This window comes from Nicotiana tabacum, chromosome 3 (assembly GCF_000715075.1).
Source record: "Nicotiana tabacum cultivar K326 chromosome 3, ASM71507v2, whole genome shotgun sequence".
Classification (NCBI taxonomy): domain Eukaryota; kingdom Viridiplantae; phylum Streptophyta; class Magnoliopsida; order Solanales; family Solanaceae; genus Nicotiana; species Nicotiana tabacum.
Window position 1 is genome coordinate 153245931 of NC_134082.1, and position 16193 is coordinate 153262123.

General features: G+C 35.0%; 1 protein-coding gene and 1 long non-coding RNA gene across 2 annotated transcripts; both read right to left on the minus strand.

Annotated features, from left to right (window-relative positions):
• Positions 1 to 2240: 2240 nt before the first annotated feature.
• Positions 2241 to 4840, minus strand: LOC107809445 (uncharacterized). Its single transcript, XR_001653408.2, has 2 exons — positions 3898 to 4840; positions 2241 to 2573 (listed from the first exon to the last, which is right to left on the minus strand). It is a non-coding gene; the product is annotated as an uncharacterized LOC107809445 (long non-coding RNA).
• A 4777-nt stretch (positions 4841 to 9617) lies between these two features.
• LOC107809446 (cytochrome c6, chloroplastic-like) lies at positions 9618 to 15214 on the minus strand. Its single transcript, XM_016634081.2, has 6 exons — positions 15095 to 15214; positions 14827 to 14965; positions 11403 to 11500; positions 11289 to 11320; positions 10374 to 10437; positions 9618 to 10296 (listed from the first exon to the last, which is right to left on the minus strand). The coding sequence occupies exons 1-6, from the start codon at positions 15167 to 15169 to the stop codon at positions 10156 to 10158; spliced, it is 549 nt and encodes a 182-aa protein (XP_016489567.2). The 5' UTR covers positions 15170 to 15214; the 3' UTR covers positions 9618 to 10155.
• Positions 15215 to 16193: the final 979 nt, after the last annotated feature.

Consider the following 16193-nt stretch of genomic DNA (forward strand, 5'->3'; position numbering starts at 1 on the left):
AGTCCTCAAATGTGGGGTTAGTTGTTTGAACTTCCGTCATGATCGGCCCTTAAGCCTGTTTACACAATAGCTCAAAAGTATGAAATAGGAAATTTTTCTAAAGGCATGAGATATCGGCAAGGAAAAAATACTTCTCTCAATAGATGATTAAACATGCGCGCATGTTTGATGTTAGGGCTCGAGTAACCTATATAGGCATGGTTCATCTTACCGTTTGACCCTTATCGAGACCTTGCTGTCACGAAGTAATTTCCTTGCAACAAAGTAGACATTCGAGGGTAATGCCCCTAGTACTCGAGGCTTATTGTATGGAACCTCGGATATTGTTGAACTGCTCTAAGTTAGCACAAACAATGGTTGCCTCGTTAAAAAACTTTCCGGAAAAACCCATTTGGGATAAAAATCGGTGTAAGGGAAAAAGAGTGCAACACATACTTAAGATCCAAAGCTTCATGCCGATCCTTGTCGATAGCCTGCAGTGTTATTCAAAAAAATAGAAAGAATTGGAATGGGGTCGTACCTTCATTCAAACGTTGGATATTTAACGTGATTTTCCTCGAAACCAAGCCCCCGTGAATTTTGATTTCGATCATTTCTCCTCTCGTTTCGTGTGAAGCTTCGCCCAGACCCACTACCTCTACGGTCTCCATTGTACTGTTAATATCAATCTCCATTCGACCTCGGCTCTCGATCGATGTCTCTTTTGATCCTATCCATGGGCCTGCTAGGATAAATGGGCCCCGAAAGAGTCCCCAGTTGATCATCCTCGACCCTGATCTTCGACTGATATCAATTATGTACGTTGGCCCAAGCGACAGCCGGGATACTCGATTAAACTTTGCTTCAACTGTTGTGAAGCTATGGAACTCCGAGTGTTGATACCTTGAGTGAAAGCTTGAACAGCCCAGTCATCGGTGACCGGAGGCAAATCCGTTCTCTCCGTTTGGAACCGAGATACTAATTACCTGAGCATCTCGTTATCTTCCTGCCTTACATTGAAAAGGTCCGACTTCCTCATTGTAACTTTAATGGCTCTGGCGTGTGCCTTTACAATTGAATATGCAAGCATAACAAACAAATCAATAGAATTATGGGGTAAGTTATGATACCATATTAAGGCACCCTTCGATAGAGTCTCCCCGAAATTCTTCAGCAGTACAGATTCAATTTCGTTATCTTCCAAGTCATTTCCTTTGATGGCGCACGTATACGAGGTGACATGTTCATTCGTATCGGTCATCCCGTTATACTTGGGAATCTCGGGCATAAGGAACGTCTTGGGGATTGGCTTCGGAGCCGCACTAGGGGGAAGGGTCTTTGCACGAACTTTTTAGAATCTAGTCCTTCCAATATCGGTGGTGCCCCCGAATTTGATCAACTCGGGAGTTGTACGCTTCTACCCTTTTGTCGTTTTCCTCAATTTTCTTCTCCCCGATTCGATCCGTTTTGTGAGTTTTTCGAAATCTTCATAATGGCGGGGTCAGTCCCCAATTCGTTCTCATTTGGACTCTCCGGAACTGGTTCGGCTCTGTGAAAAAATTCTAGTGAAGGTTCGGGCTCGATCCTGCTTGGTGCTCGGTTTTGATTTTGGAGTTGTGTTATGCAGCTTGTTGAGTCTGCAACATTTTGAATATCATTTGAAGGCTAATCCCGCCTTCTTCACCCCTCTATGCATTCTGATCGGTTATTTGAGTATCTCTGCAGACGCTATTTTCAGGATCGACGCCCAAATTCCCATTAATGGCATTATGGGAGCTGACATCGATTAGGTCCACGGCCGGAACTCCATCGGGTTGGCTAGGGGTACTCCGTTTTCTGTGGCGGCTATATTTTTGTTCTCGCCATGAAGATCAAGGCCATTGTTTGTGTGAGTGGGTGCTACTTAAGAGTTTGACATGTTGATTCCTGAAATCAAAGACACTTACGAGAACAAGTGCAAAGCAGTGTGTGTTATGAGAATTAATATCAGGCAATTACTTTTATCCTTAGACCCACGGTGGACGTCAAACTGTTTACCCTAAAAATTGAATAACAATTAAACTCATAATGTGGTTTTAAGGACACTTAATTTCACCTAATACCAATTGACGAATATGAAGATTAATAATAGAAATTGACAATAAGATAAAGCAAAACCAGTGTTTGAATGGAATTCAGCCCTCGAGCTTGAATACCCTCGAATTGATTGGTGCAAGAATAGTTAAAAATATAATAAGTTGATGAACAAGAATATGAGCTAAGGAGAAAGTGTTACATTGCTTTGATACGTGAGAACAATCTGTCTTACAAATAATTAGAACCATCTTTATATAGTACAGGAATCCTATCTATGGTACAATTCTAATTATGGAAGTAAATCTCATGATTAACTAAACAACCACCCTTGATTTGATCTGTTCCGAGATTTTCGTCACGATTTTCGACTAGTCACGGTCTTGCTCGATTTTTGTCCTGCTCAACCTCGATCATTATCGGTTTCGACCTTCCTAGGTACCCTGAATCTGAACTCGGTGTCGTATCCTCGTGCTTCGATCTGATCTATTACGGGATCGATTTCGATCCTTCACACCAGCCTCAATAAATCAGCAAAATCGAGTGAGTCCAATTTTAACTGTATACAGCAAGTTATGGATCCTAAATGATTATTTTATTTTCTTGATCAATCTCAATTGATTAATTTGTTTTCTTGATCAATCTCAAAACTAATATCTACATGACACTTTTGCATATATTTGATGCTAATATATTAGATAGACTCTTCAGTTTCTTTTACTTTTTGGAGTATGTAATGTAAGAAAAAATAGGATTTAAGCTATATACATCCAGGAAGTATAAAGATTTTTTTTATACCATAAGTGCAATTTAACCTATTACACTAGGTTAGTTATCATTATATTTACCAAGTTACCAAATAATGCACATTGTAAAAATTACCTGTAATTATCTTATAAGTGACATGGTTGTGTAAATATTTTTTTACGCTTTCTATGGAATTTAAACTCTAAAAAGGGCCAAATTGGTACAGGATTGCTAGACATTCATACATACATACGTATAGGTGCATAAATTAAGCTCGAATAGGCAGATGACTAAACACTTCAGCAAACACAAGAATGTCAACTTTACTAGGTCATATATTCTTCAAATAGTTGTTGAAGGGCAACCAAGTAATGAAAATCATGCCAATCATTTACCTACCAAAATGAACTTGTAATAGTTAAATGGTGCACCACTAGTTAAACTTATGTTAGGTTATTAACTATATTTCCACAAAACAAAAGTACAGTACGTGTCATCGTGTAATTAATTAATTTGAAACCATAAAATAAAATGCAAGCTTGTAAACTTATTAACAAGCATGTCGATCTTTCTCGTGTCCTGGAAATTTGTTTTACTTGCTCAATCTTGATATTATCTGCATAGAAAACTAGACATGACAAACAAACAAGCACACACATCACAAGAAATACATTCGTGGGTGAAAAGTAAAACCTTGTCGAGAATCTGGCGACCTAAAATCAGAAATACTGAGGTCTAGTCTCATTTACTCCGTCAGATCAAGTTCACTATTTTTGGGGTTTTCCTAAAGAAAGTTTAAGAAAAAAATATTATTTGGATCCTTGACTTTGATTTCCTGAGAATTTCCACAAAAACTGATAAACATGAACTTAAAATAATAAATTAAAGAAAAAGAAGTTTAATAACAACAGTAGTTCCACAGAAATTTGGCTTCCATTAACGGGAAAGAGTTTTGTTGGCTTATTTGCAATTGGACATGCCTAAAGTGCAACAATCATATGTCATTAGAACCATCATTGTGTTATAATACTAGACTAGGAGTTAAAAAAGGAATTAAGAAGATAATCCACAGTAAAAATAAAGATACAGAATAATTACCTGAGATAAATCAATGTCTTGACTATATATCCTTGAGAGAGTAAGTCAAGCTCAAATGAAGCCTTTTAATTTGTTTCTGTATTGGTGGTGAGTGATTGAAGCTGCTAGATGACCTGATGGAACCAAACCCATGAAAGCTACCTATATTCTCTTTCAATAAAAACTTTGCAAAATTCCAATTTCTTTTCCAAATCACTTAGCTAAATTCAAACCCAAAACACCTCAAGATTATTCTTTGCAAGAAAATATATATATAGCAAGAAATGGACTTTGTTCGTACCAGATCATGCTGGCAGCTTCAACCTCTCAAAAACCAATATACAAATATATACTCTATAACAAGAATGGATTCAAGAAAGAGCAAATAATGAAGAAAGGGTAATAGTCTATTTGAGGAAGCATTTTAAGGTATAAGAAGGAAGTGGGGCTTTTTGCCTTCGGTGTGGCTGATGCAACACAAAACACACAAGAAGCATGCATGCTTTGGGTTTTGCAGAAAATGGATGGATGTCCCTCGTGAATCTCCCCTCCATCTACTACTCCTATATATATATAAATTCCCCTCTTTACTTTTTCCTTTTCCTCCCCTTGTTTGCACTCTTGTCACTATATAGAGGCTTTTAATGATTTGAAAAGGGTGCGCTAAGCTCCCGCTACGTGCGTGGTTTGTGAAAGGGTCGGATTACAAAGGTTTATCGTACGTAATCTTACCTTGTATTTCTGCAAAATATTGTTTCAAAATTTAAACATTGTGAGTTCTGAATTTGAAAGAATATAGATTATTTAAATTTAATTATACTAACTTCTATAGAACTCATTGTTGGATCCATCCATTAATTGGTTTTTGCTAATTCTTACAGCTGTTGACATTGACTTATTGCCTCCTTGCCTGAACGTTTCTTTTTCTAGTATTTTCTCTCTTTTCCCCTGTCCTATTCTTCCTTCTCTTGAGTAATCCCTTGTTTTTTCAAGACTAATTATGTAATTTAATTTAAAGGAAATTGGATAGGGGGCCACAAACTAAACATGTATGTGTTGTATAAAACTACTCGTCCTATGTACTAACGAGCTTGCTTAAATAGACAAATTAGGTTTAGTGGTCCACATTTGATTATTATTATTAAAACTAAAAGGTAACTGTGCTATAGTAGATCTGAGTGAATTTCAAATTTGGACCACTAAGTTTATGTGGTCTTCTGGTTTAATCCCCTTAACAATTAGGGGTATTTGGTTTGACGTATTATTAGAGAAATAATTTCGCTATCAAAGAATTAATCCAATGCACTAATTCCTGTTCACAAAGAAATTTCACACAATATATATAGGAAACTCTAGCTAGATTTTAATGATTGATCTACACTATTCTCCAAATTATATACTCCCTCCGGTTCACAATAAGTGTCCAATTTGCTTTTAGCACACCCATTAAGAAAATACTAATTGTATACAAAATACCTACTATGACTAAACTACCCCTAATTAAACATTTAATGTGAAGAGTAAGAAAACTTTTTAGGGATATGTACATAGGGGTTATTTTGTAAAAATAAATTGAATTCTTTCTTGATTACATAACTGGACACTTATTTTGAACCAAAATAAAAAAGCAAATTGGTCACTTATAGTAATAATAAAGAGATAATATACAAGTAGGGTCAAATGCAAGACAAGCCAACATAATGCATGTGCTGAAGTCAAAACATTTAATAGCAATCGTGAAATATCTAAAAAAAAAACGACAATTAAAATATAATATTGTCTTAACAAGTACGATTAATAATTAACTCTAGTTGATTTTGGCTATAGCATGTATTAATTATTTCTTCGTCGATTGTTTCCCATAAGTTAATATAAGATATTTAATCTAGATGGTACATGTACTGAAAAATATTGTTCGTCCTTTCATCAAGTTGTACTGATGACATGATTATCAAACCTAAAAAGGGAAAATTAAACCAGATTAATTAAAGAACTATCCCTTAAAATGAATTCACTGCAGAAAAAAACCATTACGGCTCAGTCCGTTGGAAATCTCAAATAGTTGATGGATTTGTCAACCAACAACAACTGTGAAAGTGTTAAAATTGTTATTTTTCAATGGTGAAGAAAAACTGTAAAAAATTATCCGAGTGGAAAGGTTGTAAATTGTCGAAAATAATATTGGTGAGAGTATGAAAAATCATGAAATTCTAATAATTTTTTTACAGCTTTTGATCGATATAAATGCCAACCGTGTAAAATTCTACGGAGAATACTCGTTTTTCTTTTAGGGGGTGGTGGGTGGGTAATATTTTCATTGTCCAATCGTAGATTTGACGTTGATACTAGCTATATGAAACATTACTGTTAGACACTTAGTCATTTACCAATGAATTATTTGGTTGGACCTAACTAGAAACAGTTATATTTTTGTTGGGCGACTATAGCAAATAATAGGGACCGCTACTACAAATAGTAAACGAGAAAGTGGACCAAAGGTAGTTTTATACTACTATATTAATGATCAAAGGGAGAGGTTGGAAAAGAGAGAATATAAACGGCGCATGCGTTGGTGTGGGCACATGGGGGCAATGTCTTTTACCTAGACAAACTCAAACCTTCAATATACTGACTGCCCCTTCTTCACTTGTTGTTTTCAGCAATGTGGCTAGTTTTAAGAAAGACAAATTTTAAATTGCTTTCCTCTCTGCTAGGTTTCTCTTTGGTCCCCTTTTCATAATTCAGAAAATTTCGAGATGACGTGGTAATTATTATTGTTTGTTAATTATTAAGTTGTTGTAAGTCTCCAACATTTTCACGTTACCTATACTAAGACTCTTTTGTTTTGATCTAGCTGCATGTTAGCTATGACATACTGATAAAAGAAGGAAGAGGCAGATCCAAGATTTCAAGAGGATGAGTGTACTATTATTTTGAAGTTGATTTAGAACTTATATTTGACGTGTTTAACTTTAGTCTGTTACCATAAATTCACTACCCTTAGAAATTATACGTTAAAAATTATTCTTTTTAAAATTTTAGTGATTTTCACCTATATATGTATACTCGATGCCGAAAACAAGACCGTATGACAAATGGGATTTGAACCGCAATTTTTGTTCGTAGAGGTTCACCCAATTATTATTGCATCATATGAGTCTTTGAGCATGAGTGTACGCACATATATTTAGATAATTTTGAAAAAATATAACATTATTATACATGATTTAGAGAGAAAAGTATGAATTCACGTGAACCCATATCCAATGAGCTAGACACGCCTCTGGTAAAACGTGTGGTGAGCGAATGAGATTCCTCCCTCTAGAATCAAAAATTTCGAGTTCATGTTTATCGGAAAAACATCACAGTTAAATTTGTAACATGATTTATAGATATATGGATTAAATTGATCCGGCAAAATAAAGTAATGAAGAACAAATCGATTAAAATAAGAGCAATTGAAGAAAATATAAGTCTAGGTTTTAGAATGTTCTGTGATCAAGAGTAAAGGGAAATTCTCGACAATACTTCTATAAAACTTGGGAGAGAATACTAATCTTTTTTCTATTAGTTTCCTTTTTTTTCTTTACAATAGAATGTAAGCCTCTCTTTATATATACTAGAGCTATGGAGTATACGATCTACTAATTAATTATCAAAATTAATGCTACAACAAAAGGTAATAAAAAGGTAATAAAGAATAATAAAGGGTAATAAAGCCTAATAAATGCTAATAAAGACGGGAGAGATCTTAGGATCTTCTGTAACGGTCATATTTTGAATTGCTTCTTATCTGACCACATATTTGTATTCGGTGTGAACATTTTATCCGGTCACAGATTTATATTCGGTGTGAACATGGTTCAATCATTGTTGATTAACACATATTACTTCCTAATTCACTCATCTTCTGAGACCGATTTCCGTCCTATACAGGTCTTCGAAAGTAGAGAATTTTTTGCTACTAAGCATCTTACCCCTGACTTTTGAGTGAACTTACTCGACACGAATATAAATTAGTCCGGCTAATGAATTTCAAACGTATACTAGATGGTAGACATAGTAATAGTAGCTTCACAAAATTTAAAATTGCATATGCATTATGTAAATTACATATGTTACATGTATGTATGTATGTATGTATTGATCAGGTTGGTGGAATGGGGGTGAGGGCGTCCTTTTGTCTTTAGCTTTGGAGGTTCCTTCTGTCTTTGAATGATAAACATGTAGACAGGCCCTAATGGAAGGGAAGGACCACAAAAACTTTTAATGCCTAATCCTATAATTTTTTCTTTGCTTTATTGTTCTCCCAATTGTTTGATTAATATATAGAGAGAGTCACATGGTTTTGCCTTGTAATTTAGCTGAATTGAGTTAAATCTTCATTTGATTCAGGTTGGGGAGTTAGGTGGTTGTGAATAAAGCTGTCCGTGTATTTTATAAGTCTTTTCTTTTTCTTCTCTTTTTTGCCTGCACAGAGAAACAAAATATAATAAATTAGGGGCTTTTTTCTTTCTATATTCCCTATGTTTGTGGGTCACACTAGTCTTGAAAATTATTAATAGATAGGATTTTTTAGGTTTCTTCTGTTAATTTGTCCAACAGTACATTTTAATTTGTTTTTGGTTAGCAGAAGGTGGTTCAAATTCGTTCATTAGATTTTCATTATCTCTAATTTGTGCGACCACTAACAAGTTTATTTAATTTGAATACTAATGAATTTCAAGTGCTTTTCATCTAAGCAATAGTGGGGTCTCTCTTGTGTGATAATGTCTAATTATGTTTATATGATATGTGTATTCTATTATGCACTTAATAATATTCACACACAAAGAAATTTGCCTTTTAATGTGCTATGGTCATGGCAAACATGTTTCTTGGATTTCCATTAATGAAGTTATAATTATGAACAAGAATGACTAATGACATGATTACTACTTGCAATTAGACAAAAGCTTCTTTAATCACAAAGAGGGGTATGTCTCTAGTTAATGGAAGAGATGTAATAATTAGGAATTCTAAGTTATATGCACCAACAATCTAGAAGACTCATTCGTTGACGCGCAACAATTACTATGCCTCAATTCCAAACTACTTAGGATCAACAATATAATTCCTCTCTATCCATGCCAGCTCTGTGTAACCAACATGACTAAAAACGTAACTCCAATTAATTTTACAAATACCTGTATGGATTTTTTTCTTCCACTGTTCCATATATCTTCGAAAAGGTTGATCATTTGCATGAAATCTCAGCCCAAAAAAAAGAAGAAAAATGAGATCTTGATCCTATTTACATAGTATATCGAGGAGGTTATGTACCACAAATCCAAAAGTAAGATGGACAATTTGTACTTAATCCCCTACTAAATCCAAAGGACACCAGCATCCTCATCATTCTACCATTCTAAAAGCCATTTCATTATCTTGAAATTAGTATGTCTGTTAAAACCATGTGTTATCAGTTAAGGATAATACCAAATAACAGATGAAAAGCTTAAACAAGTCTAAGCACCAAGGTAACATGCTTTCCTAACAACCACATAACCTTTTTTCAGCTTTTTGTTGGGGAAGAGGGATCAAAAGTAGTACAAGAAAATAAATTATATATTTGTAGAACCCTCTTGGACACTTTAAATCATCTAATTAGCAAGAAGTTCAAAATCCAGCACAAGGTTTGGATATGTTAAGTGCAAATGTAGATTTTCTGTTACACTTTTTGCCTGGGGAACAGGAATATAGTCAAACTCTAGTTTTTATATCCAGTTCAGAATAACACATGCATATGGGCATGTGCTTTAGCAGGTCCAGCATGTGACAACTAAAACTATACAGCTAGGGATGGAAAGAAACATAGTCAACTTTACACAGGCAAATGAGACTACCCTTCATGCCATCAACAGGTACCTCAAAAAAGGAAAATAAACATGCATGGTTTAGACTCCAACAGAAACTTTGGGATTGATCTGCTTGAGATGACTGACTATTTCTATCTGCATCCCCTTTAGTGGTAGGGATGTGTGAGCAGGAACGTCGAATGGGAAGGGGAGATGAAAAGACAAAGGAATGAGAAGCATGAAATACACATTTTGTACAACAACAACATACCCAATATGATCCCACTAGTGAGGTATGGGGATGGTGAGGTGTATGATGTACTTCTACCTTGTGTGATCCCACTAGTGGGGGGTCTGGGGAGGGTGAAGTTTACACAGACCTATACAATTGAGCTAATTTCTTCTATTTCTTGAACTAGACTTAACGATGTAGGAATTATTTTCAATCTCCACTATTTTCTATTTTAGGCCAACCTTGATCGGCTTGAGACTTCACAAACTCAGCTAAAAGTTTAATTTCATCATCTTGCAATCGAGGACCAAAGGTGCATTGACCCCTCGGTGTACAATTCTGACCAAATCCCTGCAAAGCCAGATGGCACATTATGGTCCACCACATAGCAGCATAAAGATAAACATGGTTCTGAACAGTGAACTTACTGGCATTCTCCCTTTGCCATAGTAAGTGAGGCGATAGATCTCCTCTTCCGTGTCAACTCCATTTCTATTCAGAAAAGTAGATAGTTCAAAGATGGCCATGTTTTTTTTCCATAATGATATGACAAGTTGCAACTAAACTATGTATAAAAACAATTGACAACGAACAGACTATGTATACAGCAAGACAATAAGTCCTCAAAAGTTGAGATGAAATAACCTATTATCTATATAGATTTGGTTTTCGTAAAACCATAATGTGGATTTAAAAGTTTAACAACACAACAAAATAACATGAGTGATTTTAATCTTAGCTAACGTATGTAATAGGATAATTATTAATTAGTTTGCTGCACATTCTACAGTTCTGCTTATACGAACATTTTGATATTCAGTTTACCTTTTATCCATATGTTTTCCTCACAAGAGTTGACATTTTCAACGAAATCATATATTCAGAAAATTTGACCTGCTAAGCTTTAGAAGGGGATGGGAAAGGGGAGGGTAAGGGGGGAAATTATCTTCAGCAAACCAACAAAGAGCCTTTCATTTAGAGCCATTTAAAACAAAAAAGTTAATGGTGTAGATGGGCACATTTTGTGAAAACGGAAGCAGCATATAATTTCTTCACATTCTGAACTTTCAGTTGCTGTGAATATCTTATATATTTAGTTACCATCAGTTGTTCCTGGTACAGAAAATTAGACCAAGAAGCTGACAAGTAAAGTCATAAGTATGTTTATACCTTTTCTTTTGAAATAGGTAGCAGTAAAGTGTGGTAATACTTTTACTAGTGTGAAAATTTAAGCATCCTTTCTTTGAACTTCTGGTTTCGATTTAGATATGTAAAGTTCTAAGGAACCGCGACATGGAGTACAACTTAAAATAAAATCTTATGGATGGATTTTAATCTTTTACCTTTCTAGATCCTTCAAGAAGAGTGTCGCACCCTAACATGAAAAAGGAAAAATAATTATGGTGAGCTGCAAAATCTTTGACGATTATTGGGATCACGAGGCAAGTAATACTCACAGGCTGGATTATATTTCCACCTGCATAATGACATCCAATGCAAGCTTTACTAAACAAAGCAGCTCCCCTTTGTACTTCTATTGTTTGTCCAACTGAGTCTGCAAATAAAAATACAATAAAATAAAGGAGAGAAGAGAGCCGAGAAGCAGGTAAAAGATGGATAATGTTTTAAGATTAAAAGGCCCAGTACTGAATTTCAACTGCAAACACATTGACAACAAGGGATTACTTCTTGCGACCTACATCAGATGTGGAATCAGCCTAGCTCTAATTTCCAGTACACCAATGTCAAATAAGGAAATACAACCAAGTCACCTTCAAAAGGGACCTCCAGAAAGTAGAGACTACTAAGACTGTAGCCGCCATAAAAGATATTATATTTACTGACCGGTGCCTGTAGTTTATGTAAAACCATACCAGAACATCTTAGGCAACCTTCTCATTTTGTCCTCTATGTGAGCTTCCTGCATCCTCCATCAGATATGCTCATTTCTAATATTGAATAAAAATTTAATTTGTTCTTGACATGGCTAACATGGTCAAACTTTTGCGACAATTTTCATGTGGATTGCTTTGGTTCAAGTTGAGGCAAGGGGTTGGGATGCTCAATGCTTGCAATCTGTGTCTTGATGGGCTATATAACAGGCAAGTGTTTACTGATATGTTGTTCTACAAATAGCATAAATAAGAACGTTTTAAGTGTTGGAAGAACATTCATCAACTTAGAAGCATGCTAGCTACATGGATTCCCTGTTCGTAACTACTTATTTTCCTCTCCTTTTGCTATCTCATCCACTAAACTAGCCGCGCTTTACGTGCGCTTTGTGCTAAAGCATCAACAGACCTAAATGCTTTTTGTTGATTTTTCCTTTGATAACAATGGCGTATAACTATAGTCTCCATAATATGATCTTGAACAAGCCTCACCACTTGAGCTACCTTATGGAATTAAGTTGGAGCTAAAGCTCATTTTCTCAACAGCATGCACTGCTGCTGGCACAGATATGACATTGAAGTACTCATCTTCTTATTGCATCATAGCATGTGAAGTAATAAAATCATGCAAATCCCTTAATTGGTCGGGTTGCGTCACCTTGTCAAGTTTCTTAGTCAGACGGGTCACACCAATCTCACACAAATCACATACTAGAATGGATTGCATCAATTAACGTAATTTCCAGATTGGATAAATCTAACGACTGAGTTTCATTGTTGTAAGTCGCTTTATGACCAGTGTTAAGAGTTGCGAGTGCATCATTGGAAATAGGTCTCGGATGCATGATAACAGAACTGCAGGACAAATAAGCGCGCTTTGACATTTCTTTGCCGAAAGGTCTACCATGCAGGGAAATAGGTAGATTCTCAACTTTATCCAATCTCAGTTCGGCCATGCAGTAAAACAATCCCCAGTGGAGCTCAGGATAAGATGTTATCATGCTACATCCAACGGTAACTTCCCAAATTACTGTGAATGTACCGCTACTTCAAGTTGATAGTAAAAGAAAGCTTTCTAATAAACATGCAAAATGAATGGCTTAATCACATCGCCGTAAAAATACTTTTGCAGAGACAGGATGTCAAAAGGTTAGAAGAGGACTGCACAGAAGTCGAGAAGAATCAGGAGAGCCATTATTAAGGAACAGATAAGGAGTCAAATCTCTCTCAAAGAAAGCTCCGTAGATCAAGGCAGTGCAGCTGTGACTACACCCTAATAATGATTGAGTAAGTCTGCTTATACAAACTAAGGTTGCACCTAGAGTGCCTTATATCTGGTTTAAGAAAAGGTTCTTACATATACTTCTATTGATTAGGTAGTCTGTCACCACTGATTATCCACAGCTAAGCAACGGAATATTGTACCTGAAGACCTCCGTCTCTTATAATAACCTAGTAGCGTCAAACCACCTGTAAAACCTTGCTTAATGGGAAAATGTGAATTGGAGTGGTGCCGTAAGAGTGGAAAATATATAGGATTTTCTGCAACTCAAATAGGCTCATTCTGTGGTACTAAACAATAAATATGATTGGCAAAAAGATATATTAACTATTAAGGAAATCATTATGAACGAAGTTGTTACTTTGTTCTCGCATTACATATATAATTTTTATTTTTTTCTTCACTGTGCTTTGCACTTAAAGCCCAAAAGGCATGGAGCAGTAGAGCACTTTTTATCGCTTTTCGCCTTTGACAACACTGTTGGGATCATCCCTTGAAGTAAATAATACTCCACTTAGACATGTTTCCTTTGGTCCTAAATGGTAATCCCTACTTCGAGATTGACTGGTGAAACAATAGGACAATGCACAAGAAATGATTCTGTGTCCAGCTATACAGCTAGTTGTTCCAAAATAATAATACATGCAAGATGGATAGCAAATAATGAGAAACTAGAATCTCAGGAAAGATAGATGAATACTTCTTTCAACAAGAGTGTATATATATCCACTAATGACAAAGAGACCTTTCCTTTTTTCTAGGAAGAGACAAGCACCAATCGAAAATACTCTACCGAGCACTATTATATGATAACACTATTAGCCAAATGAGCATCCTACAGAAGGAGAAATGAGATACCACACAAAAGCACAATACTAGTCGTGGAGCCAGGATGAAAGCTAAGCAAGCATGCATTTTTATCACTAACGGATATCCAGAGATTAATTGCGCTAACATGGATTTTCATGCTACCACTTAATAAAATAATGAAGACTCTCAATTTCAGAAGATTTAGCATTATATCGCATGCAATCAGGAGAAGAAAAGATTTCCTTTCAAGGTAATGAAAAGTAATTGGTGACAGTAAGCTACACGATCAATTGCTCTCATTGATCCAATAAGTGAATTTCGCAAAAGAAGGGAAGGTAATCCAACTCCTTAACTGAAATGGAAATCAACAGAACTAAATGTACATCTGACCCTAAAATTTGTTTTCGGCTGACAATTTCCATTTAGATTCTCCATTAGCTCTTCTAATTATAGCACAAAAACTTAGATACTCTCTAATCGTGAAGCAAATAGAGTATTTCCAATTCAACCTTTCTTCTTATTTTACCTCTAAGTTAAATTCCAGGTCCTATGGCCAAGATCATGCAAAAGACGAGATCTTGAAAGCTTTATCCCTTTTCTCTTATTTTTTAATTTTTTGTTTTGTTAAAGCTTTCCTTTTACTACCTTTTAACTGTACTGGTAGACAGGAATTGTAAAGAAAGGTTACTCAGAAAATAAAATAATAACGAAGCAGAGTTTGTGAGTAAACAAAAATATAAACAGCACATAATTTTGCAATATGTTGAAACAATATCAAGAATCATAACAATGAGACTATCAAATATTAGAGTAGCAATATTTTAGTATCATATTATATGCAACTTTTAAGCAAGAAAAACAAAATGCTAAGCGGAAAAAAACAGTAAGCGCTATTACCTGGGGGATTGACAATGGGAGAGAGAGCTATAAGGGCAGTCATTAGAGGTGGAGCCAAATTCTTCAGCAACTTCACCTCATATGAGTATTTATTCTTCTTTTCGCCAAATAGGTTGTCTCCTTCATACACATTTCTCTTCTGTAAACGATTAGGAGTAAAATAAACAAAGAAACAAATATATACCCTAAGAAACAAAGAAGAAGAAAAATAAAGAAACACACTGCATTTTTCTTTTTTGCAGTTTTACTAGGGTTTGACGGGTTATACCTTAGTTTGTGTTGCCAAGAATTTTATGGAACAGCTCTGGTCAAGGCAAGTGGGCGACATAGAAAAGACTCGCATTTTTCCTTTGGCTTTCTGATGGAGGAGGCTTGTTGGATTTTGCAGTGTGATTTTGGATTGAGTAAATTGCACATTTGGTACATCATATTTTGGGAAAGTTTAATTTGATCCTTAAATGTTTTACTTATTTTAATTCCGCCCTTTATGTTCTGAATTGAAGAAATATCATGTGCCTTTTCCCTTCTTTTTTTTAAGTTACGTTAAATTTCTAAAGCTTCTATTTTTTATTCCTTTTTGTTGAACATAAAATGTACATCTAGAGAGAAATTACCATAAAAAGATTTAACTTCTCAGTACCTTATACGTATTTAACTTATACGTATGAAGTATAATAATTGAATCGACAACATATTTTGAGATGTTATTATTTATTTCTCGAGAGAAATTACAATAAGTGAAGGAGGGGTAACAAAAATTATTAATCAACCTATAAACCAAGGGGCTAGGCATGTAGAAGTGTGTTATAAAATAAATATCCTCTAGTGAATAACAAAGGATTTACAAAGTTACTTATTAGATTCAGGAGAAAAAAGATCCAAGAAACAGATTTGCTGCTCGAGGAAATTAGAAAACAACATAAAATTTAGGCCATTTTGAATTTTCAAAAATTAAAACCACCAGATTTCTGCTATCTAACTTATAGTTTATTAGCCTCAGTAGATCTTGTCAAGATAGGTAAAAATTAAAACCGTTTATATTACTTAAAATACCTTTGAAGTCAGGTCCAAACACCTGTTTAACACTAGCAAAAAAAATGTTTATAAGATACCAGGTAAACCGTATAGAAGTTTCAAGTAAATTAAAGTCAATCTTAAACTAACACTTGATTATTTAGCTTTAGTTGCAACATCTTTTCCCTCATCAATCTTTTTTGGGACGTCCTTGGTCTAAGTCTAACGCTTGGATTAATTTGTAGGCGATTTATTTTGTTAATTAGGAAATAGTTAAAATTACCAAAATATAGGGGAGTACTTAGGAATATAATTCATTCTTTTACCCTTCCTTTATGATTTGAACCCACAAT

Coding starts and splice junctions, on each gene's coding strand:
- LOC107809446 (XM_016634081.2), bottom strand. CDS start 15,169: ATGCGAGTCTTTTCTATGTCGCCCACTTGCCTTGACCAGAGCTGTTCC. Junction 11,321..11,402: donor GTGGAAATATAATCCAGCCT/GTGAGTATTACT, acceptor TTTTCATGTTAG/GGTGCGACACTCTTCTTGAA. Junction 10,297..10,373: donor ATGGCAAAGGGAGAATGCCA/GTAAGTTCACTG, acceptor CTGGCTTTGCAG/GGATTTGGTCAGAATTGTAC.